This window comes from Myiozetetes cayanensis, unplaced genomic scaffold, assembly GCF_022539395.1.
Source record: "Myiozetetes cayanensis isolate MyiCay16 unplaced genomic scaffold, myiCay2020 scf20-37, whole genome shotgun sequence".
NCBI lineage: Eukaryota > Metazoa > Chordata > Aves > Passeriformes > Tyrannidae > Myiozetetes > Myiozetetes cayanensis.
In genome coordinates, this window is record NW_026087412.1 from 7,112,413 (window position 1) to 7,137,481 (window position 25,069).

At 40.8% G+C, this 25,069-nt stretch overlaps 1 protein-coding gene and 1 long non-coding RNA gene across 3 annotated transcripts in view; one reads left to right on the forward strand and one right to left on the reverse strand.

The window, feature by feature from the left end:
- Window positions 1-15,268, reverse strand: part of CYTH3 (cytohesin 3) — a 48,912-nt gene extending 33,644 nt beyond the window's left edge. Inside the window, exon 1 of the mRNA XM_050317187.1 lies at window positions 15,079-15,268. Coding sequence (XP_050173144.1) covers window positions 15,079-15,109 — 31 coding nt within the window. The 5' untranslated portion in view covers window positions 15,110-15,268. The remainder of the gene's footprint in view (window positions 1-15,078) is intronic.
- A 327-nt stretch (window positions 15,269-15,595) lies between these two features.
- LOC126640958 (uncharacterized) lies at window positions 15,596-20,328 on the forward strand. Of its 2 annotated transcripts, none has more exons than XR_007629168.1 (3): window positions 15,596-15,780; window positions 16,019-16,120; window positions 19,948-20,328. It is a non-coding gene; the product is annotated as an uncharacterized LOC126640958 (long non-coding RNA). The 2 variants fall into 2 exon arrangements; XR_007629169.1 differs by lacking the exon at window positions 19,948-20,328 and adding an exon at window positions 16,302-18,022.
- Window positions 20,329-25,069: the final 4,741 nt, after the last annotated feature.

Consider the following 25,069-nt stretch of genomic DNA (forward strand, 5'->3'; position numbering starts at 1 on the left):
TCAAGACTGCAAACCATTTTCAGATTCTCAGAAAAGAGTATGCTTGGCTTTTGTGAATTGCTGGTTGCCACCACACCGTGAAACAATTAGCCTGACAGGTCCCTAATCCTGATATAAAAGAGCTTTTTATCTGGTCCACTGATAAGAAGCCTGCTGGAGGGATCCACTTACCGTAAGGTCAAAGCCCTGGTGTCTCATTCTTTGCTTGGCACAAGCCCATCAGCAGTTCATACCAAATCTGGCTCTCCATACTGCCAAAACAGAGCACACTCAGCATCTGCTGGAATCCTTGTCAGTACAGACATAACTTATACAGTACAAAAAGGAAGATTTTTCATACTCCAAGCAGACCTTCTGGCATTCTGATCAAAAACTCATTTGAATAAAGACATTCTTTCATTTAAACTTGCCCTAAATGTTTCAACCAAATCTGCTAAAATATTACATTGGCCTTTCTAAGCTGTTTTCTCTGCCCCTTACTGGCAAAATCACTGCATTCCTTCCAGAGATCAGTGAAAAATAATCTGAACACATAATCTTTTGTACTTTATTTTCAAATAATTTAATCATTTTTCTCAGCTAAGTACTTAAGAAAAAAAAATCATATCCATACAACTTCAAAGATCTAAGTAATTTAGTTTCATTACTCTCAATATCTCTGACTTACAGCATATAAAATTCAGCATTTTCCCTGCAAATGTAAGCAACTGGCATTCAACCCTCAATCTCTTTTTAGGAGCTCCCACCACTCCTATTAATAAACATACTTTCTCAGATTTCCACTTCATCCTGCCATGCTCAAATGGGGAACATTTTTGTTGACTGGGAAACAATTGAGAAGGGCCCAGTGTTTTAGTTCTGTTACTCCTCAAAATGACAAAAAGGGTATCACTTCCTAAATGAGTAAAACCTACAGGAAATGGTGATTTCTTCACCTGCACACACCAGCTTCATCGACAGCGTGGTTCGATGGAGCCCAACACCTTTCCAAAGAGGCAGTGTCCCCTCAGAGCAGTGTCCCACCTGGCTCAGGCCCTCACTGCACAAAGACAAACTTTGTACAGGGCTGAAAAAATCTGACTCACATTAACACACCTGCAATCACCCTCAATTTGCCTTTGGCAACCAGAAATCCCAAACTGTAACTTCTGTCAGGAGTCTGCAGCGTGTGCAGCTCACGTGATGAGGAGTGGAAAAACCTACGAATGCAGTTCAGGAATTCTTCTGTGTGTCACAAACACGGACAACACAGCAGTGAGTACAGAACACCTGGAGAACGCCATTCACAGGTCACCTCCTTACTGCTTTAAGTATTTCCTGACCACTGAGGAAAGCTGTTGGCAGTAAAAGTGGTGGCACTATTAAGCGTAGGTTTTTGTCACCAATAATCATCAAAGCCTGACAGCCTCTGTCTAATCCATCTAGACAGGCTGCAGTCTGGAGTCCACTTCAAAATTATACAAAAATTAGTTCTAAAACACTCTTCAATCACAGTATCTGTGCTACAATCTTTCCAATGCCTTAACAAAGTGGACCTTGAAATTTTGTTGGAAGCATTTGAAGCTGGAGCAGAACATAGGAGTGCCAAACCCAACTGACCCTGCAGATGTTTAACCAGCATCACCACATGTCCAGCAGCTGGATCTGAAAATTACACTGTGATCCTTTACAGAAAAAAGGTCAACAAAAATCACTGCTATTGAAGTTTTTCAATAGATTCCATCAGATCTGACTGCAAATATTCTATCATGAAGTTTACAAATGGAAGCATCTAATTTTTCTTTTTCCTGAATTCTTCCACAGTTGTACCTCAAAAAAAGTCTCGTCATGTGCCAAAGAATCTCAAAGCATTATTCATTACAAACTATCAATGGAAGTCTAGACATCCTGCATTACCCTAGCTAAGAACTTATGAAAATAAAACCCTATCATCCATTTTCCATTCTAAATGCCAAATTGGTCACTAATGAAACCTAAAAATACCTCCCACTGATGTAATGGTGATGTACATGCTCTCCCCAACTCCTGCAGCACACAGCTCTGCACGGCACACAAAATGTGCTCACACTCCACTGATGACACGTTTTCCATAAGAAATGGCAGCAGTGGAAAATGACAACTTATACAGACCCACCGAATATAATCAGGACATTGTTCATTAGTGCCTGCCACCACTGTTAACTCTGCCCCAGAAAGTCTCAAGAGGAAGCCAGATATAGTAGCAAGAAGCTGATGAACTTCCAGCTGCAAGGGGGTGGGAGTGAAAGGAAGCAGACTGATTAGCTGAATAGATTTATTGTAGGCACATATTCTATGCTAAAACCCTGTATCTGCTTTGACATAAATTTTTTTTGAGTCGTTTGACTGTTCCCAATTCAAATACAGGAAAATGCTATCAGGCTAACATGTGTTTGTTCAGCAGGAAACCCTTTCTTCAGAAATGTAAAACGAGGCAGTGAAAAGCCAAAACTTTGCTAGAATTGTTGTCCTATGATTTCTCAAATGTGAGAAGGACCTTTTGATGTTCTCCAGTCACATTAGAAAATCATCTCCCAAGTCCATATGAGCTCCACAGAAAACCACAGCACAGTAATAGTGGGAATAGAGAGAAAACAGTGCAGTGTTTCTCTCTCCAACATGCAAGACATCATCCTACCTTCTTCAATTTCACCAGCAGATTTTATTCTCAAGCTACAAATATCTTCTTAATTTTTCTTCTAATGTATCCTGAATACAGCCAAAGCATCCTAAAGCAAATCTGTAAGCAAAGCTGCTCATTTGAGTCGCTGTGTTGTAATGGTCTTCAACACTGACAGACTCCTCATACAACCAACTCTGCAAAATGCACTGTAAGCTGACCTGCATTTCACAATTAACTGGAAGAGATTCCTTTGGGCTCTTCCCAATTCAAATAAATACCACAGCCTTTAAAAACTGGGAGCAAAGAACTTGGACTACCATTGTGACAAAACAAGGGCAAATAAAATGTAGTTCTTGTTATTTAATCACTGTAATAACAAAAAAAAAAATAAATAGGGAAAGCAAATTATTTGCCTGGTGTTCACTTAAAATAGTGTATTTAGGTGCTTGGGAAACAATGTGACTAAAGCTCAAACAGCTGTACACGATATACATCACCCAATGCAGTAATAGAGTAATATAAATGTCATCATTTGTTTAATTAAAGAGAAGAAGAGACACATGCCAATTAAAAAAAACCCCAAACCACTATCAACAGTTATTGTCACTCATCCATAGGCAGCATCAGTCCTGCCACCCCAACAAAATCCTCATCCTTACCACTGGTATGGGTGCCCATGCTCAGGAACTCCAAAAATGATTTTTTACAAGGACATCATGGATGTTTCTGCATTGAAATTGGTTTGTGCTGGAAGTGTTTTGCCTTCAAAGCACAGTGTTTGTCCACATTGCACTTCCACTTTGAAGTCACAGATCAGCTCCTTCTAGCTCGGGAAGGAAAATGAGTTGTTGTTGCTGTTCTGTTCTAGCACTGTGGGGCAAAGTGCCAGGCTGTCTCACGGCCAAAGACTGACCACAAACCTTTATCCTTTCTTTTTCACTTTTCTTCCAATAAAAAAATTAATACACCAATTAAGGCACATGGAAGACAATGCACTGTCCAGGATTATGTCTGAGACAGTAGTTATGTTTTAAAATTCATGTCACTGTCAATAGTGAAGGAAATAACTCACAGTATTTTAAGCCAGTTCTTCCAGTCAATCAGAACTTACAATTTGTATACTATTGTTATTAAGCTTATTAAATTAGACTGGTGCAATTACAAACTGATTGAGTCACGACATTCAAAACTAAAGACTTGAAGTAACAGTGAAAGAACTCTGAAATTCAGGGAGCTATTTGATGGACTCCATCAGCCAAGCTCAAGTTTGGAATAAAGATTTGGAAAGGAAGACGCCCAAAGGACAGAACATTCCAACACAGGCATCTCTAGTCTCAAGTAACTAAAAAACACCATGATTTGCTACAGTTCTAAAGAAACCTAAGAAATATGACCTTTTGTCAAGGGAAAAAAACCAAACTGTTTTGAAAGCAAAAAGAATTTATTACTTTGATCACCATCAAGTATTCTTGCCATTCCATCCACCTGCTGCATTGCTCACTTATTTCATTTACTCTCAATCCAAGGCAGCGTCTACAGAGTTGGAAACACCTCATATATCAAAAGTAAACCAAATTCTACAGAGAAATATTAGGGTCCTCCCCTCCTTACAGCCTTAGACTCTGCAGAACAAAGACTAGAGAAACACAGAATAAATGAAATTAGTAAAATCCAACCTGTTTTACATACTCCAGGTTGTAGCATTACATACTGTACCCATGCTTTAAAGAGTAAAGAACTTCATTTTAACTAAAACCTTGTACTGGGAATGAGAAAACAGTATTTTCTTCCATTAAGTCACTCAAAAGAACAGCCACCTTCCCACTCCAACCAGCCAACTTCACTGCTGTTTAAAAAAACAACCCAAAAACTCTAAGATGACTTCAAGTCTCCAGCAAAAATCTGAAGGCGTTTAAGTGTTTCAGGATGGGCTTTATGGCAGAGCTCTGAAATGGATACTCCTAGTTCCTGTTGCTTTTACTGGAATATTTTTATGGAGAGTCACTTTTTTTCCCACCCTACCCTTTTCCTTTACTGAATTTCCACACAATAACTCCGATCTGACCATCACCGGACATCTGAACAACAATAAAAGAAGTTCCAGCTGGATCCTGTATTAGTCCCAGCTGCACAGGATCTCTGGCTGCCTGCAGAGAACAAGAGAGCCAACAGCAAAACGGTAGGAGAATTTCTTTTAGCAGCTTACCTTTGAATAAATTGTTTTGCCACACGCTACTACAACAAACTGTTCTACTTCTCAGTGCAAACTGATGTTACTCTTCCTATTTTTCACCTCTTTTCAAAAAAAAAAAAAAAAGAAATTAAAAATTTTAAAACTTCCTTCTTCGAAAACCTTTACTACAAAATGCCAGAAAATAATCATCTCCATATGCTCTTTCAAGTCTAACATACCACAATGGATAGGTCTGCCAAGTCCACCCACCCACAGGCTCCATAAACTTGAGAGTATTATTTGTATTTAATTTGGATTACCAATTTCACCCAACCTTTCCCCTTCATAACACATGGGGTTTTTTCAAGTTTACTACACAGGTAGAAGTCATAGAAGCAAAATAAATAAGTTGCCATAAGAACATAGCACATACTCTCTATACTTTGAATTCACAGCGGAAGGACTTCAACTAGTCTTCATTTTTATGTTTGCTCTTATAAAATATCACCTAATCTTTTAGAACATTCATGTGATACTATGTCATTTATTGGTACAAGACCAAGACTAAACATTGCAGTCTTTCCAGCTTACACTGCACAAAATGAGAGTGAAGAAAGTTACATGTATACTGATTTTTTTTTTTTTTTTAAATCACTGGGTGTAGGGAAGCTTCCTCTCAGATACTTAAAAAAAGAAAGTTACTATATTTAATGCACAAAAATCCACTTCCTATAGCCAAAAAAATAATCAACTCCATATGTCCTGTTTATCTATCCTTGCTAAAACATGTACAGCAAACTTAAATGTCACCAGCTGCCTGCAAAGGTTGACCTCACACAATACACACAAGACAGGCTTAGGACCCAGCCTGAGATTCCCAGCTTACAGAATTAACCAGCAACACCTACACAAATAAACCAGCCACGTACCTGAAACCTTTTAATCTCTCCCTTCTGCGACTGTAAATGTTTTCATAGACACAACAGCCACTTCCCTAAACTCTGACTAACCTTGGCTACCAGTTTCAACTTCCACTGAGGAAATACAGACTGCAATTCAGGAATAGCAGCACAAACGATAAGAGATGGTGGGAAAACAAGCACAGACATTCTCCTTGTCCCCAGATGAATGTTGGATGCTGCTTTAAAATGCTGGAAGTGCATGATATGGTAATTTTAATAACTAGAAGGGTACAGTAGGTCAAGACTGACTTGCAGAAGAGCAAGTTAAATCATAATAAAGTTGTATAAAATAAAACAGTTACTTCTGAGTCTATAAACACACAGTTCCATAACATGGACTACCCATTTAGGCATTTACATGACAGATACTACATGCAAAATGAGTTTTCCCCTATTACTATATACTGGGGTTACAAAATACAAAACTAAACCAAAGGTAACATCAGCCTGATGGAGGCTCTTGAAGGTGGACTCCTGAAATATTAAGTGCTTGCTTTGGGTGTGTCCAAGCAGAACACTTTCAATTAAAAAGAAAAGAAAAAATAAGTTAAAAAATAGATTCAAAAATACAAAAAAAAAACAAAAAGGGAGAACCACACAACACTACAGAGATGCACATTCACCTACCCCACGCAATGAACTGCAGAGATCAATTCACAGATCTGTTACAATGGACCATCAGTGCACACAGTTTGCACACAGCAGCTCCTGAGTGGGCAACTGCAACCAGTGGAGCACTGGCCATGTACAAGAGAGGGGTCAGGTCCTTCTGGTCTTCTCAGGGAAGACTGAGAATGGTCCCACACAGGACCAAGCCCCTGCCCTGTATACATGAGGAGCTCAGTGGTCAAAGACAGAGCCACAAGTTCTTCGTGCAACCACTTTGGTTTAACCTCAGCTTCCTGCAAAAACTTTCCTCCACATGCCCCGGCTGACCAGTTACAAGACACCGAGACAAAAACGTGCAGCAGCTTTACACATTCAAAAATTGCATTTTGCAAGGGATCAGAGCTGTGCAGAGGAGCTCACGGCCTGGTGGGAAAACTCCTCCTCGGTGCAGCAGAATGACGGGGCAGGAAGTTCATTAGTCCAAACTTCCATGAGTAAGAAACAACAACCAAAAAAAAGAGTATTTGGAATCTGACTCCTGAATATAAGAAATTGCTTCAAGCAACCGTAATTCCGTATTTTATAATAGCCAATGCAACTACAAATGACCCTTTTGACAATTCCCCCTCTCTCTTGTACTAAGGCAACGGGATCTGTTGATGTCAGAATGTGACCCTCCAGACAACACTGCTTGTGAGCTAAACAAGGACCTTATTAAGGAATGTGGATCTACAGTACATGAAAGCGAAAATGTAACAGCAAATAGACTCCTGAATACTTGGAATTCAACAAGAAAACAGCATGAATGGTATTCTGCAAAATAAATCAGATATTAAACCCAAAAATTTTTAAAAGTCTCCATTCTAGAAGTTAATTAATTAATTAATACACTGAGTATTAATGAGGCAGTTGGATAAAAACGTAGAGGTGACTCATTAAGTGATTACATTTCACAGTCCCCTTAGAGAAAACAGTATGAGGCAGTTCCCTTACTTGCATATGCTAATTTTTCATTCTTTTTTTGGTGCACACTTGTGTGTGAGAAGGAGAGTGAGCACCAGAGGGATTGGACGCGTTTCTTTTCCTACCCATCAACTCCTCCTGCCAGCCTGCGCCCTGCGCAGCCTCCATTTCAATCTCATTTGACTGAGGAGTAAATGTTCCTACAAGCTGTGTGAGAACTGGGAGCTGGATAGAAGAGCCACTGAAATGAATTCCCACAGTCAGCATTAGGCTCTTCCATACCCCAAGAGTCAGCACACTTGTGTTTTGTTGTTCTCACAGAGCTTTCTTGTTTGGTTAACAAATTCAATGTATTTCATCTAAAAATCAGCACTGGTTTCCCTTTGGTATTAAGGACCTGGATCTGCAAAGAACAGCAGCAGCTCCTCAAAATCCAACTGAGCCCTTGTGGGATGTGACAGCAAAAGCCAGACCTGAATTCAGATTCAACTCTCGCAAACGGACTGATCTTCGATCCTCACTGAAGAATTTTCTCATGGAATTCAGAATTATTAGCAGAATCAGCAAACTCTGTCCTCGTTGGGACAATTTCCTTTGGATTGCTAAATAACAGCATCAGCTTCAGTTCTTCCATACACTTGGCACAAGGTAACTATTTCTTTTTATAATAAACATCTGAAAATGAGGCTAATTAGTAAAACCACGCTAAGAAGCCCAACCTGTTGAAAAATCAGATCAGAGATCTCCAGTGTTCCAAATCCTAGCTGAGATCCTGATTTAGATTTCACAAGTTTCCAGCACGCAACACTTCCTGTTAACTCCATGAGATCCTACAGGATTTTCAAACACTTTCTTCCCAGGAAATGCTAGATAATGGTTGCCTTTCAACATGTCAACTTGCATTGGAAACCCACTTATACCTTTCTATAATCAAATATCAGAACTGGAATGAAATTGTGGAAGCAGCTACGTACCACTTTGTTTTCCTTAAATAAAACTTTATATTACCAAATAATGGTGCTTAAAGAACCTCGGAAAGTAATGAAATAAATGTGACACAGATGTTCACAAAGAAAAAAAAGGAGAGAGAGAACAAGAATGTTTTTACTTCATAGCAACCAAATAGGTCAAGCCATTTCCTTCTTCAGGCAAATCTCAAAGGACCACAAAACACATGGTTTTCTAGTGGATTTTGTGTGTCTATCCCACTAAAAGGAAATCGTGCTGTCCAAAAGATTTGCAAGACTAAGTTTTCCCATGAAATTGTAGAAATTAAAAGAAGGAAGTCATATGCAATTTAAAACAATTTGATAGATGTTAAAAGTTATACAAATGGCATAAATAAATAGACTTTTACTGCCTAATTCATCCACCTTTCCTGTACAACATAGCGCTTGACAAGAATGCCCAGCGAAGAAGCCACAAATGCCAACGTTACATCTGTTCTCATAATTTCTCTTTCTCTTCTGTAGAACCTGAGTAAAATATGATGTGTTCTTCACTTCCCTGTCCCCCAGTTCTGTCTGTTGACAGGTTTTCCTAATAAACCAGTACTAAGGACTTATTTTTTTCTCTGTGAAAGAAGCACACGGTCGTTACATCCCAACTCTTCACTGAAATCAGTCAATCCTTTCATACGTGCTTAGGTATTACAGGGAGACAAAGTGAAGAAGACATCATTAACTACCACTTTACTTTAAAAAAGGAAGAAAAAAAAAATCTACACAGATCCATTCAATCATCACAAAACACTAACCCACAGGCTGGGTAGCCCCATGCAGAAGTCGACAGAAAACGTCACACATTTTCACACAGAAGATGCCACAACCAGATTAAATCTATTTGTGCATTTAAATAGGAAAATTAACATTGAATAGGAGAACACCTCTGAGACAAAAAAGCATTTCAGTACTTCTGCATCGCCCTTTCGCTGCCGTATTTATTACAACTTCTCTACAGACAATTTTTTGAGAAACAATAAATTACAAGGTCTTGCTGTTTACTTGTCAATAACTACTGGCGATGTCAGCGTGTGTCTGCAGACATCAAAGAGAGCAAGGGGGTGGAAACAGCATTAAGAGCTCTGGTTTAGACTCATTAAGCTTAAGACGACAATTTCGCAATCTTAAGATGTCAAACAAGCCAACATTTTAGCTGGGACAGATGGCACTGGATCCAGAGCACAGACTATTTGCTGTGAGTAATCCCTTTAAATCCGATAGTTCCATTTTTATTTGCAAAATTTGATTATCCAGAAACGAGACGTAGAGAGGGAGGGAGTGTTAAACCAAGCACAGGGTCCTGCAAATCTTCACAACGCGAAGTTGGACATAAAAAGATCATCTTCCCAGTGGAAAAGAGAGTAACAAGACATGAGGGGGAGGAGAGAACATTCAAAGAAGCCAAAAAAAAAAGGAAGATTTCAAAAAGTATAGTAAACAGTACTAGTGGCAGCTGGCAGGACAAAGAGGAGGAAGGGAATGTACCGAGTACAAGGGGTCAGGACAAGTGTGGAGAGGACCTAGGGTGAACCTGGAGGAGATCCTCTTCAGACAGTGCCTGCAAACAGCTCATTCCATGACTTTCAACAGAAAAAGAGATGCAGAAGTAGTTTAAATTTTGGGTGTGGGGTCAAAGAGGGCAGGTAAGAAGAATGAGACTAAAGCATGTTTGTATTGGGAAGGGAAAGAAGGGAGCAATGGACAGCAGCAGGTGAGACAGAGCTACAGTTCAAGTAAAATACTTGAAAGCTTTTAAAACCTTTTTGCTACACAAGGAAAGCAGAGACTTCTAAGACAAAGAGATGGCAAACACAGTCAGAGAATCAGAGAAAGGTTTGGGTTCAAAGGGACCTAAGAGCTCATCTCGTTCCAAACCCCTGCCATGGGCAGAGACACTTTCCACCAGCCCACATTGCTCCAAGCCTTGAACACTCCCAGGGATGGGACATCATCCACAGCTTCTCTGGAAGAGCTATGCCAGTGTCTCACCAACCTCAAAGTAAAGAACACCTTCCTAACCCTAACCCCAGCCCCAACCCTAACCCAAATCTGCCCTCATTCAGTTTAACACCATTTACCCTTGTCCTAACACTGCACACCCTCATAAAAAGAAGAAACTGGAGGAAAATCAGGATTTTCAAAATCCTATTAGAGAAAAAAAAAAAAGAAGGGGAAGCAATAAATACGATGAGATGAGAAATTGCATGTGAGCTGTAGATTTTATCTTGAAAAACAGTACATTGCCTCACCTTCTGCAGCCCTTCCACTGGAGAAAGCTCTTACAGCTCCAGTGATATTAAAAGATTGCAATACCCATTTGGTAAGAGTGGCCCATGGGAAACCCACTTTCTCGTGGCTGTTACTACAATTCCCAGACATTGTTCTGCAAAATACACTCTGTTCCTGTAAGTAAATCCTGCAGCTCCTTTCCCAGCTGTACCAGTGCAGACAGATGCTGTTACAGGCACACTGCTCCCCTAAATCCTTACGTGCTTACACTGCTGAGCACGTCACCAAATGCCATTATATAACAAGACATCAAGTTTGGCAACCAAAGACTCCTGGAAATTCTATCTGCCAAAATTTCATGTTTTCTTCCAAGTCCCAGCTAAAAATATCGAACATTAGGCTGAGAAAAACTTAATGTGTTACTGCAATTAACAAGCCCGTTTTCTGACACCACCGAAAATAACTAATATTTACAGTATAATTATTAATATCTTATTATGACACTTTTTACTGCAGTGGTAACAGATTAAGTGGTTTGGGGCTAAAAATGAGGAGCCTACTGAGCTGACAGGGAAGCCATACAAATATGAGGTTAGTTTAGCATGAAGAAATATTTATTCAGCAAAAGGAGACTTAGGATGAAGCTCTGCTAGCTGGTAAAAGCCTATTTATGTAATTTAGGTTTTTTGTGTTCCATCTCTGTACCTGCTCTTTTTCTCTCCCTAGAACCAAGCCAAGTGGTTACTTTAACACTCAGGTGCATTTTTATATTCTTGGCATTTCCCTACAGTGCTATTTAAAATTACAAGCCCTCCTCTAAAGGACTTTTGGGACAGCTTTTATTTAAAACTACTGGTACAAGTTATCCACTTTGATGGGTAGGGATTGAAACATATTTAACGTTCTTCTGTGTTAAAACACATTTGTTTATAATAAAAGAAACTCATAAGAGAAGAAAACATGGAGCATTAGTGTTAAATGCAAAGCAAATGTCTAGAACCATGAGGAGGCCACATGGCCTCTGCTATCTTTAATGTCTACCTTGGGAAGATACTACAGTGTGAAAAGATGAGGCTGCTCACGTCTAAAGTACAAATATATATATTTAATCAATTTAAAAACTTCTTTCCTACGAAAAATCAGGGGTGTTCGTTACATTTAACAGCTTTTACCTATAAATAGGTAATCTCTGCCCTGCAGCGGAACAGAAGTGACCCTGCTAAATCTGGTTTGGCAGCAAAGCCGCTCTCCTGAGCGCTCTGGGAGACGATCTGGTCTCTCTGTCTCGTGGACGGGTGTCTCCATTCTGTGCACACAACAGACCCAACGTGCTACCTGGCACCAGCACTGGCAAGACCAGCCAGCAACCAACGGAGCTTGGCAACGGAACTGCTCTGTCCCAGAAAAGCTTCAGCATTCAGAAACAAAGCACAGAGTTTGGGGAACGCAGGGAAACCTCAATGCCCTAATTAGTGCTGTAATTTGGTCTATTTGTCAAGTAGAAGCAGGATTTTAACCTTCTGGCATGTCTGTTTAGAGCCCTTTGTAGAGGCAGCTTAAAACAAACATACAGAAGTTGGTAAGTACCCAATCCTGCAGTCTTTTCCAAGAGGAATGGCACGGGATTGGATTTGGTGGACAAGAAAGCTGCTGCATGACTAGAATGAAATTCAGAAAACAAACAGAAGCACTATCCTGGGCCTCCAGCACTGTTTATACATTTTGACCTTCCACAGGCTGCCAACAGCACTACTGAACACGAGGATCGCGGGTCACTGGTACCACCAACCACCTCACTGGGAGCCCGCAAGAAAAGCCTCGGTCAAAGCACACAAGATGTGGTTTTAAAGCAAGTGAGGAGGGGGAGGAGGAGAAATTTCCTGGATTAAGTGAACCACAGAGATATTTTAATCAGAACACAAAGGCAAGCTGAGCCAAACACCAACTGACTCGGATCATATCACATCAATAATCCATGCACAGAGCCTCTGCTGGAATCAATGGCAGGCTTGTGCGTAAGTGGATTGTATAATATAAATACACGGCCCTGTTGAGGGCTCCACACACAAAAGAGAAAGAGGTACTGAGAACAATTCCCTTAATTAACACTTCTGTTCCATCAAGAGCTTCTAAAATAATAAATTCTAATGTTACACAGCTCTGTTTTCACTCACAGTTTTTATCAGAGGTGGCAAAACAACTGACCCCATTTGACAAACAAGGGAACTGAAGCATCGGATGCAAATGAAACTGAAGAGCAGGGCAACAGGCAGAGCTGAACTGGGAATAGCAGCTTACCTTCTGAATCACAGTTTAATGTCCTAGATATTTACATGCTTATCTAGTTCAAGTCTCTAATTAGGGTGACTCTGTGCAGTCCTCAAATAATTTTATATACTTCTTAAATACCTGTGCACAGCAAAACTCTTATCTCTAAGTATTTCCCACTCAATAATGTTAATTTTGTGAGGATTTAGAATGTTCTGCAGGGGTTCAAAACACTGGATTGCCTTGGTCAGACTACCAAGGGAGTCTCATTGCTCAGGTATCACAAGCCTCACTACCCAGCAACAATAAAGGGTTTTAAAACTGGCCGTCAAATCCACACTTTCACAATCTTTCTATTATTAAAGAAAGAAAGTAAAAGGGAAAAAAAACCCAAACAAAACAACTTGCAATTCCAAATACTAATGCATTAGCTGGAAATGACCTAACTAATCCTGATGTTCCAAACTGACAGTGATCCATAAGAAAAAGCGAGACTGGATCTCTATTCAAAAAAAAGTGCAATACTCACAAGAAGTCAGTGTAAAACATCAAATACACCAATTGCAAAAAAATTGTCCAGTCTTACTAGGCTGCAACTGTTTTACAACGAAGCCAAGTAAGTAGGAACATAAACTATACTGTAATTTGACCCAAAAAAGCAACATGTTTATTAAAGTGGTATGAAGTTATAAATAATAGTTTCACTTGCATGCTAGGAACAAATCTGACTTTACCTCTAGAACCAGCCTTTGGCTAAATACAGACTGACTCCTCCTGAGGTCCTGAGTATTTTTCCTCCTCTGAAAATCCAACTCTGAAATGCTTTACGCCTTATGAAAGATTGATTCAGCAATGTGTCCACTTTCTAGTTTACATCTTGCACGTGATTAAGTACTATATCACATAGGATTAGTGCCAGTAACAAACATTTTCATTTTCCTTAACTACAAATGCAAGTCCATAATCCTGTGAAAATAACATATTTTGAGTTAAACGAGCTTTCTGTTCTTTACAATTACAGCGTTCAACTGCTTTGAACAATAACTTTTCAGGACTGGCTTGTTTTGTCTTCTGTTTTCCTTTTTCAGACTTTTTTTTCAAGATTTAAGTCTACCACTGACTAAACAAGTGCCTGCTGAGAAATGGCCACACTTCCAAACGACGGCTTGAAGAATTATTTTTCTGATTCATCACAGCATTATTTTTTCAAGTTGTCAAAACAAACACCACACCCACTTAATTTCCGAGTTCTGGTTAATTGTACTTGGAATCAGCAAGTACCGTGCAACTAATAATCATACGAGGTTTAGCCCCTACTTTAGCTATGTAGAGATCAGCCAGTGCGTTCAAAGGCAGCCTGTTTAGCATTTTATTTAAGAGATACCCTCATCACCTCATGCTGTACCACCACTGCACAGCCAGCCACAGACACACTGAATATAGGGCAGGCCATGAAGTCGATCCCTCTGCCCCAGGGCAGGATCAGCTCCTGCTCAGCCACCATTATCGCTGATGATACACAAGAACTGGTTATTTCAGGCAGCAGCTTTACACACGCACTCACAGAACCCATTATAAATTAAAGGAGGGAAGCGTGTGGCACGTCTGCAGCGCCTTAAACTGGGACAGCGCGCAAGCCGGTCTCCAATAAGATAAAAATTACAAATAAAAGCTTCCCCAACATGCGAGTCCGGATTTTCTAAAAGTAGTATCTTGGCAAGGTTAACGCCGCCGCCGCTGGAAACAGTTCACCTCTTTTAAACTGGCTGAACCACCCCGTGATGATCACCGAGCCTCCATTAAGATGACACACACAAACAGAACCCTCGCAAGGCTTAATTACTCTTTTCGCTGCTCGTACACTGCCAGACACGTACTTTTTTTTTTATTATTTTTGTATTTCCCCCCTTTCCCTCTCCCAGCGGACGAGCAGCTGCAGGCAAAGGGCGCGGGGCTGTCAGGGCACTGCCGGGGGCGGCGGGGCAGAGCAGGGCAGGGCAGGGCAGGGCAGCGGGTCCCGGACCCGCCGCGCCCCCGCCGGGTGAGGGGCACAGAGCCCCCATTGTGGCCCGGCCGAGGTAGCGGCTCCGCTCGGGGGGCGCCGGGCACGACGGGGCAGCCCCGGCGGGAGGGGCCGCGGCCGCAGCCGCTGTCAGGGGCTCCGAGAGCGGGGCACCTTCCCGTGCCGCCCGGCCAGGGGCCGCGAACCCCCCGCAAGAGCCCCGCACTCACCGCCGCCGCCTCCGCCGCCCTCTTCGTCCATGTTGGGACCGCGGGCAGGGCGCTCCGCCGCCGATCAGCGAGGCCCGGGGCTCGTTCCGCTCGCTCGGCGCCTCGCGGCCACTCCCGCTCCTCTTCCTCCTCCTCCTTCTCTTCCTCTTTCTCCTTCGCTTGCTTTCCCTCCTCCTCCTCCGCCTCGCTCCGCCGCCGCGCTGCTCTGCCCCGTCCCTCCCCGCCCAGCCCTGCCTCAGTCCCGGCGGCCGCCACCGCCTCGGCCCAGCCGCCCGCCCCTCTCATGTGACGGCGGAGGGCGGAGGGGGAGCCGGCCCGGCCCAGCCCCGCTGTCGCCTCCCCCGCGCCACCGCCGGGTCGCGGTCACCGCCGGGCTGTGTTACCCCCCCACCCAGCGCCCCGGCCGAGTCTCTTGCCCGCCTGCCCTGAGCGGTGTTCCCTCCCCGGCGAGCCCCGCAGCGCGGCCTGGCAGCGCCCAGGCCCCTGAAGCGGCTTCCCCGCGGGCTGCCAGGGGTCGCCCGGGCGGTCGGGAGCGGGGGGCACTCGGGTCTGTGGGGGGCTCCCGTTGGGGTCGTGTTTTGGGGTCTGCGCGAGCCAGGAAATGGCTGCAGACACTCCCCTGGCTCTTTTTGGGGGAGAGCGGGAGGTGAGAGGAAGGTGAGGGCTGAGCTGGCCTGAAGCAGAGTAGTGAGGGGAAACAAGGTGCGTTGAAGTTTCTGAGAAAGAGCCTCAGACATCACATGTTTCTGGGCTTTTTTTTTGCTGATTGTTGCTTGTTCCCTGTTCTTGTGGCCGGTGCTGGAAGGGCCTTGGGTGCTTCCCCTGCCACAGGGGCCAGGGAGAGCTTTGCATGTCAATCGGACTGTGCCCCTTGTGCGGTGCAGGGGTTTGCCTTGGTGAGTATTGTGGATAACAGAAAGGACTCTCCTTACTGCCCTAGGAGCCGAAGTGCCTGTGGGATTTTTAAAGTCTTCAGTAAAGATCTTCAGTGAGTTACCTACCATGGGAGTCAGGATATCAGCAGCCTCCAAAGTCTGTAAAGGTAAGCAGAAGTGTACTGGCACAGACCACTCTTCCTTCCTTCCTTCCTTCCTTGGCACCGCCTCTTATTATTATTATTTTTTTTTAAACCGTTCGTGTCAAAATTTTATTCAGAAAGGAAGCTGTGGGAGGAAAGGGTCAGCCAACAGGAAAATATCGGGTTTTTCATTTTCCTTTTGGAGGCTGGCATGGGACAAGAGCACCGTGGAGGAAGCCGTGTGAGGAGCGCTCACCTCTTGACACCGCTGCTAATAGGTGGTTATTACAGCCCATTGTGCTGAGAGCTGAGGTCTGGCTCTGCCAGCTGCTCCAGTGATAAAGTGTTTTTTACCTCACCTAAAAGTCGTAAGCATCACAAACCTTGAAAATACCCCTCTGACTTTGAAATTTTAAATTAAATATTGTTATAAGTTTAGTAAGTTCTAAAGAGGATATGATTACATAAAACCAGCATCACCTTGGAAGAGATTTACTTTGAAATGTGTGTCTATAAAGTGCAACTACAGGATTACGTAAATTAAGTCTGAATGCAGCTGAACTGATAGTTGGCTTTGAATATTTTTGTACACTGAGCAAATTGTTAATTTACATTAGTGGGGAATCTGGTTCATGAGAAAAATTCTAATTTTATAAGTGATACCAGATTGCTTGCATTTAATTTGTGTTGGTTTACACCTTTATACAGAATATATTCCTTTATTTTCTTGTTTCTGTTTGTCAGTGTCATTTTTTTCCTTCCTTCCTTCCTTCCTTTTTCCCTTCCTTTCTCCCTTCCTCCCTCCTTATGCTTTTACTACAAGGAAAATTCTAGTGCAAAATAAAAAATAAGCTCATCACCAATTCTAGTAGCAGAGGAGAGGGAGGTGTGGAGAACAGTCATCCTCCCACCCATTCAGTGCAAAATTCCTGTTGACTTCATGGAAGCCACACAAGTATTAAAATTCTCCAAATTCGTAGCAAAGATTGAGATTATTTTGTGATGCAAGCAAGGTAAGAGAAACATCTGTCCTGGTTATGAGTGATCAGTTGTGATGTTTTATAGAGACTTCATGGGGAAACCCAATTCCAGATTGTGTCTGCCCATTCCAAACCCATGAGATAAGGAACATGGTATTATTATAACTTCATTATTAACTAGAAAAGCAGTTAAATGTTCAGTATTTTGCCTTACTGAATACGTACTTACTCTGAAATCTATGTCATTAAATAACCTCTCAAGGAGAATCTGTTCTTTCCAGCCCCGTTTCAGTACAATGACTTATTAATGATACACAGTACAAAAGAGTGTTGAAATTAAAGTGTTCTCTTCAAGGCTGAGTGTCTCTGGAATGATGGCAGATGTTCCTTAAAACATTTTCATTCATACTGTGTATCTTATAAATAGACTTACTTTTGCCTGGGCCTGATCCTACAAGTGTTCCAAGCATAAAACTGTTAGTTCTGTGCACAAGGTGCTCCCTGGACAAAGCTGTTCAGTCTTCAGGTGACACGTCATAGAAACTTTTCAGATCAAACCTCTTACCTTGTTGTCTCATTTTCCTGTCTACAGAGGAAAACTCATGTCTGGCTATGAACCTAACTAGGTCAGGAACAGATTTTATGAAACTGTGCAAAATCAAGTAATTACAGCCCTGGTTCTACATCGTAGCTGTAGCAGTTCTACCATAGCAGAACTCCTCCCCATATTTTTGGTAATTCAACAGTAACAACACCACTATCCTTAAATAAGAGGTAGTTTCTTACCAGCAAAGATGCCAGGAAGCAATGCAGGTTACAATCTCAGCAAATTTTAAGACAAACTCCAATAAACTATTTCCTCCTCATGAAAGTAATGCTCTCGCATCTGCTTTGTTTTCTGGAACTTTGATCATTCTTCTGTTTTGGAATACATATGAATTTTAATTTTTTTCCCCATATTAATAAGAGTTTCAATCAACAGTTTTCTAAAGATTGATCTTTTTTTTTTTTCCTTTTTTGCAATCCCTTCTGTAGTCATAGCTCTATTTTTACCACCAGTGTGTTTTGCCAGTTTTATATCCACAAGTCTAACCTTCTGTGTTGGAAGAACTTCATAGTCTGTCATTCATGTAAATAATAGTCTAATAGCTGGTCTGTTGAAATTATTTTTAGGGGGAAATTGGGCTTTCTCCAAAAACTGCTGTTGGCAGGGTTGATTCCTTAATGATGAATGTGGTTACTTGCTGAATTTGCAGGTAATACACTTTGTCTCTTTATATTTTTTTGTCCCTCTCTGGCTAGTTTAGTAACTGTTTTGGTTTAGTTTCCACTAAGTGGTAATTTATCTTGTCATTTTTCATTTTGAGGGTTCAGGAGCACATCTGTCCCTATAAAGAGAGTCAGTGAAGACAAGTGAATCCTTACATCACATTTTTGTGGTCTATAAGGCTCATTAAATATTAAGCTATTTCTATGTATTTCAATTTGAACCAGATTCCAAGAGTAGTGAATGAAAATATAAATCTTTATCCTTCCTTTTTTTTCTTTTTTTCTCCCCCGTAATCAGTTCAAGAATAGGAAAGCCCTGCTGCTTATTACATCCTCTCCTCAGCAACAGTGGATACCCTTTTTTCTGCCTTGCTTTTTATTGGTTAAGGTAAATTCAGAAAAAAAATCTTCATTCCTCACCTTCAGTTTACTTGTGGGAAGAAATAAGCTCAGTGTTACCTTGGCAAGTTTCCTCTTTCAGTAATGGAAATGTTTTTAGAAAACTGGTGCAAGCATTACATTCCTGAGACAATACCTTGGTGATAGAATCACTGTCACCAATACCCAGCCATTGTATTAAAGAAAACTTTGTTTCAAATCTAGACAACCAAAGGGGTTTTAGTTTTTAAGAAGCATTGCCTAATGGTTTCCATGCAGGAAAGTCTCAGCCCATCATCATGTCTTTTTTTTCCCCCCCTATTTTTCTATTTTTTATTTATCAGTACTTGAATAATCTGGTATTCTTAAACCCCTAAGGCAAGCTCTTTGACTTCCTCTGTCTGGCAGACGGGTTTTAGCCATGGATTGTTTCTTAAAATGTTTATGCTGTCACACATCTCATATTTGTCTCAGCTGGAAAAACATTTTTGTAGAAAATCCCGTTTGCTGGCTGTCTCAAGGGTTTCAAAAGTGCTTGTACCTTTCATTTAGTCCCAAAAAAATTTACATGCAGGTATTTTATATGGCTTTGGGGGACATCAAAGCTGAAGCTTAGCAAGTCAAGCCTCTTTTATGAATGGTGCTTTCTTGTATGAATAGGAAGCTTGTTCCATTAGAATAGTCCAGAACCCTAAACATTAAGACACCTCACTTCCAAGAATTTTGCGTGGGTTTCTCTCCAGATGGGCTTTTTATTCTGAATTTTATTTGCAGCTTATTTAAAATTCCTGTTCTTGACACATTTGAGGGTTTGTGGTTTTTTGGTGGTTATGTTTTTTTAAGATTTCTAAATGAGCTTTATCTACTACCAGCATCAAATATTACTGGTTTTGGAAGTCAGTGCTTGTTTCTATTGTGTAACACTGATAGGGCCACTAGTGAGTCATTGAGGAAAAACCACCAAAATGTCCCAGTGAGGAAAATGTATTAAAAATTGTGAAGGTCCACCAACTCTGTAGTGCTTATGATCTGAAATGTACTTTGCATTAGAACTTGTTCTACCTGTATTAATTATCCACAGTACTAGACACAAACAGGATGCTTTCTAGCATGAAAGCTGGGCCTAAAATAACAGAAAAAGAGGACTAGGATTCAAAGGGCATGGGCTGAAACAGATCATGAGTGGAATTTTGCATGAAGCTTGAGAGCGTTTTTCTATCTCAGGAAAATGAAAGAACTTGATGTAAAGCAACTCTCAAAGGAGAGTGTACTGATTAAGGCCAGACTGTTCCCACCCTGAGAAGTAGCCACAGTCTGAATTCCCCTCTGCTGGCGAACTCCATCTTGGACTCTCCGGTCTGACCAAGGCCTGGGAATTGGAAATTCCTAACTCATCGTACAGTGGGAGCTGCAGCTGGGCTGCAAACCATCCAGGAGCTGCGTGCACGTGGCAGCAGTCGATGGATGGGGGTGCCCCCCAATCCCTTCCTCCTCCCTGCCTGGAGAAGCCCTAAATAACTCCCAGTGTTCCAGGGCTGGCACCCCCTGGCACACATGTTAATGTCTGAATATGTGCTGAAATGCTTGTTAATGTCTCAAGATCATCTGAAGGTAATAAATTGATCAAGATCAAATATGGGCATGTCATTGCATTCCTGTCAGGATTAGCCAGCTATGAGTCACAGTCTTTAGACCAAGCTTTATCCTGGCTTTATACTGGCAGCAGGAAGACCAACTAACATAAAACCATCATAAGGAAAATCACTCTCCCTGTTTCATGAGGGTTTTGGTTTTTAAATAATGTTTTACTGGTGGGTTGAACTTGTACATAGGATTTCATGCCATGTCACCATCCAAAAACTAACTTTATTGCATCATGAAATTGCAGTTGAGAGTATCCAGCTTCTCTCATTGGTTAGTTTTGAATAAGTCTAGGGGAAAGGGGAGATCATTCTTTGTTAAGAAGTGGTGTGTGATATTTTACATTCTTACCTCCTCTAACCAAGAAAGATCCCTATTTATCCCAACTGCTGCAGTTAGAAAATAAACACATGGGTCTTAGGCAGAAAAACATCACTTAAATCCTCTTCCTCTCGTGGTTACACATGCACTGTTTTATCCCTTTCATATCCTCATGGATGTAGGAGTAATCCCATACACTTTTATACTAAAACAAAAAGGTTTTGGCAGTTTTTTACTGCAGTCGAAGTGCACTTTCAATTTAAAAAGCAGACCTTCACCTTAATTGTCTTCCCCTTGCTGTATTTCTCTTTATAGTCTTAAAAACTGTCTCTAGGTACAAGAAGATGTTAAGCGAGGGAGAGTCGAAGTTAAAACTTGGCAAGCGCTAAAACAAAGAATTTTTCCAAGGAAATGGAGGAGACAGGACAAATTAATTCCTTATGTAACTCCATTTACCTCAGTGCAGTTACATGAAGTATGAATTTGGTACCTTACACCTCTGTGGTCAGAAAAAAATTTCTGTGATCTTGACCAGCACAGCGTAAAATAATAATTTTTAAGGAAGAAAATTGCAATTTAAGTCTGGTAGAAGTGCCTTTGTTATTTTTAGCCTATTAATGCAATTGTAAAAGAACAATAGATCTGCAGAACAACAACAAAAAGGGCTTCATAACAAGCTTAGTACACGATGATTTGTAGCTTAACATCCTTAGTAACGTTTTTTTGTGGGCAAAGGGAATTCCTGACTGACTGCTCGGATGGGCAGGGACATCAGGGACAGAAAGGTCCAAAAGCTTCTCTCAGTTTGCTGCCTTGCAGCTTGAACTTTTCGTCTCCAGTCTCGTTCTTCTCCCCTGCCCACCCCCAATTCAGTTCTCCTCTCCCTCAAGATCCTCCCGGTTCCACAGGGTGTGCAGGGGTCTCTGTGGCTTCTCTGTACTGCTGAATTTTCTAGATTTTTCTCCTCAGGCAGAAATTTTCAACCTCTTGGGACAGATAAAGGAGAGACGTTTGGCCTCCCCCATCATTTCATTTTATTTTTTGAGCTTGAATATGTTTAAATTTGAGATGCTTTAAAATCAGCCATGTTCCCTGGGAGAGCCCAGCCTTCATGTGTCAGTCTTTAGGACTCAAGTAGAGTTGTAGCCAGAGACTATTTCCATTTTAAAACCTTGTTAGGAAACATCAACCCCTGCCTCTCCACCCCACTGCCAAATTCAGGAAATGCTTTCAATATCAATGTTAAGATCTTTCAATACTGTAACATAAAAGTGTTCATATAATGTATTAGTGCAATGAAATTTAAGTCAATGGTCTGTCTCTTTTATCCTTCCCAACTTGCAACTATCAGTTTTAATACAGAGGAAAGTGTCTGTGTATACAAGCATATAAAAGACGTGAAAATACAAAAGCATTTATTGAAAACAGACAAAACCAGGAAGATGATAAAATAGCAGAAGGAAGTGGCCTCACATATAAAAACTTTTGCTTTGTATAGCAGAATTTATCAGTAAAAGCTCAGATTGGCAAATTGCCATGCTTCAGACTAAACAAGGAATGCAGAGTAAAAAAAATTTGACTTGGTGTACAAAAGCAAGAGACACATTTGAAAAATAATGTCTTACAAAGTAATTCAATTAAATAGTTTTTGTTTCTTTGTGTATCTTTAAAAGTTTCATTCCATTTTGAAACAGCAGAAATCTCAGTTGCACAGATGCAAGCTCTCCTCTAAGGATGTCTGCATCAATCAGGTGGATGTAGGAAATTCCCAAATATCCCAAATTAAATAAAGATAGTGGAGCTATATTATATATAACAGTGGAATTATTAAACTATGATTTATAAAAAAATTCACATATTTAAAATATCTACTTCACAAAGCTGCTCAAGTAAATGTGGACTGCTCAGTATTTTCATATTGGATAAAGAATATGGGGTTTTTTTAAACAGAGTATCCATTTCTTTTTATGTTTGTGAGGAAAAATCGAAAGCATTAGGAAATAACAGTACATTTATACCTGAAATGAAAGTGTTTGAAATGTGCTGTTGATTGAGAACACTTTGGAAGCAGGAGAGTGGGATCCTCAGTGCAGCTCCTGCACCTGCAGGGTGTTCTCTGCCCAGCCTTGTTCTGGTGTTCCTGCTGGAAGGGCTGTTCAGGAGCACTGAGCTCTGCTGCTGCTCTGCTGCTGCTCAGGGGAACACGGAGAATGAGCACAGCTCCATTCTCATGACTAACAAAATCATGCCCTTCCTCTTTACTCTGGAAGGCTTTTCCAGGGCTCAGCGTGGAGGGAAAGACTCCAAACGTGAAAAACGAGATGGCAGATAACTGCAATTAAAACAAACACACAATTTTTGCAAATCCTCATCACATTTCCAAGATAAATACACTGCTTGAGTGCTAATTATATTCTTAAAGATTGTCTCATTGACAGTGAAAACCTTTTCATCTTGTTGACAAGAATGTTTATATCCTTCATACATTAAATCATTTCATGAAGTATTTTTAGGGGTTTGTTATATTTGAATCTGCAGTGTCCTAATTGCTTTGATGGAATTTCCAGATTTACTCTCTAAAAAAGTACAGTTGCCTGGCAGTTCTTTTTCTAGCTGCTGCCTTTTCCTAAAATGGCCTGGACTTCCTGCATAATTTGTACAAAGCTCTCCCTTCTATAAATGTTGTGTTTCTCTGCTTTAATGAAGCTGATACACTGATATGAGTTAAAAAGGGAGAAACTCTTCTTCATATGTTTCAGCTAAAATAATAGAATGCTGTCTTGAAACTATTAGGAGATAATATTGGGTTTATTAGATTATGAAACTGCAAGTAATGACAGATAAATGCCGATAAATCAGTCTTCTCAGAAATCTGAACTGCTAATCAGTTAAAGATGTTACTCCAGATTGATGACCACAGGCAACAGCAATGAGTAAAGCAGTATCTTTAGCACACGGGGATTGTGGAAGGTCCATAGTAAATGAAGAGTAATACACCAGAAAGGAAAGGAGTGCTTCTGCCATGCTCAATGCAGCACTTGGGGCTACACACTTGGGGTGTGTTCCCGTTCTTTCTGTGAGACTTTGAATCATTTCTGGAAAGCCCTTAAGCAGAAATGTATTCATGATGTAAACAAGCAGCTATTAATGCATGTGTATGTTTATATGTAAGTATATATGGTCATTCACACGCAGGCAGGAAAACTACAATTTTGTATTTTATGGTGATGAAATGAGCTTTAATCTCTAGATCACAATCTTAGAGGTGTGCTGAGGGCAGGATGAGCAGGAGACTGAATGCTGCTCCAGAGCTGGAGTGGACATCATACCTTGCTTTCAGTGCAGTTTTGAACTGAGGCAAAGTCCACTCACAGTCAAGAGCTGGTAAAGTAACGGGGACTCTTTGATTTCCTGACAGAGCCCGTTAGTCAGAGTTTAGACACAAACTCCACCTTTGAGTTTAGAGCCTGGCTGCTCAAAACAATGTCTCCTCCTTCTGCTGACAGTCAATAATCGTTTAACACTTCTGCCACACTTTAATGAAAGCCTGGTGATAACAGCAGCTTTTTAAAACGCCCTGTGACGTTGTCCCTGAGTTACTGCATTCACCGTTAATTGGGCTGTCTCCTGTTGGAAGTGGAATTTGCAGGGAGATGCTATTACTGCTCTGCCAGTGTATGTGTCAGTCACAACACCCTTTAGAATAACTGGGAAAAACTGACTCTGGATTCTTCCTTACAGGGACAAGAAATTATTACAACATCACAATGTTTGTCAGATTAATATGAAAGCAGAATTTATTGTTATTTAAACTGTGATGAGAAAACGTGCTCTGAACATACTTTTTATACCATTTCTTCTAACAGCCTGATTTCTTGTAAGGACTTTCTGATTAATTTGGTGTGACTTTATTAACTCACCATTTCAAGAAGATAGTACAATATATTCTCTGGATCATTAGTAGTGGATAAAAATATTAAAATTTCTGTTTCTTTAACTGCAGCACCAACATCAAGCAAAGCAATACAAGAGCCAGCATATCACAAGTGAACAATGTGTAGTTGAGAAAGAAAACAATTAAAATTCAATAAGCCAGGAAATAAAAAAGTCACACTTCCTTTGCATAGAAAGCTGTAATAACCTTGTTAACAATTACTTTGTGCAGTTCATGTGAGAATATCTAAGATTAAAAACCAATAGTGAGTAAAGCTGTGTAAAAATTCATATCAAAAGCTGTTATCAATTTAATCATTCAAGTAAAGTAGCAAATGTAACTATTTTATAAACTGGAATTCCTAGGAGTTTTCTCTTAGAAGACCATCCATATACATTAACTCGAGATGTGTATTTGATTTTTAGAGTTCTCAGTTCCTAAATGTTGACT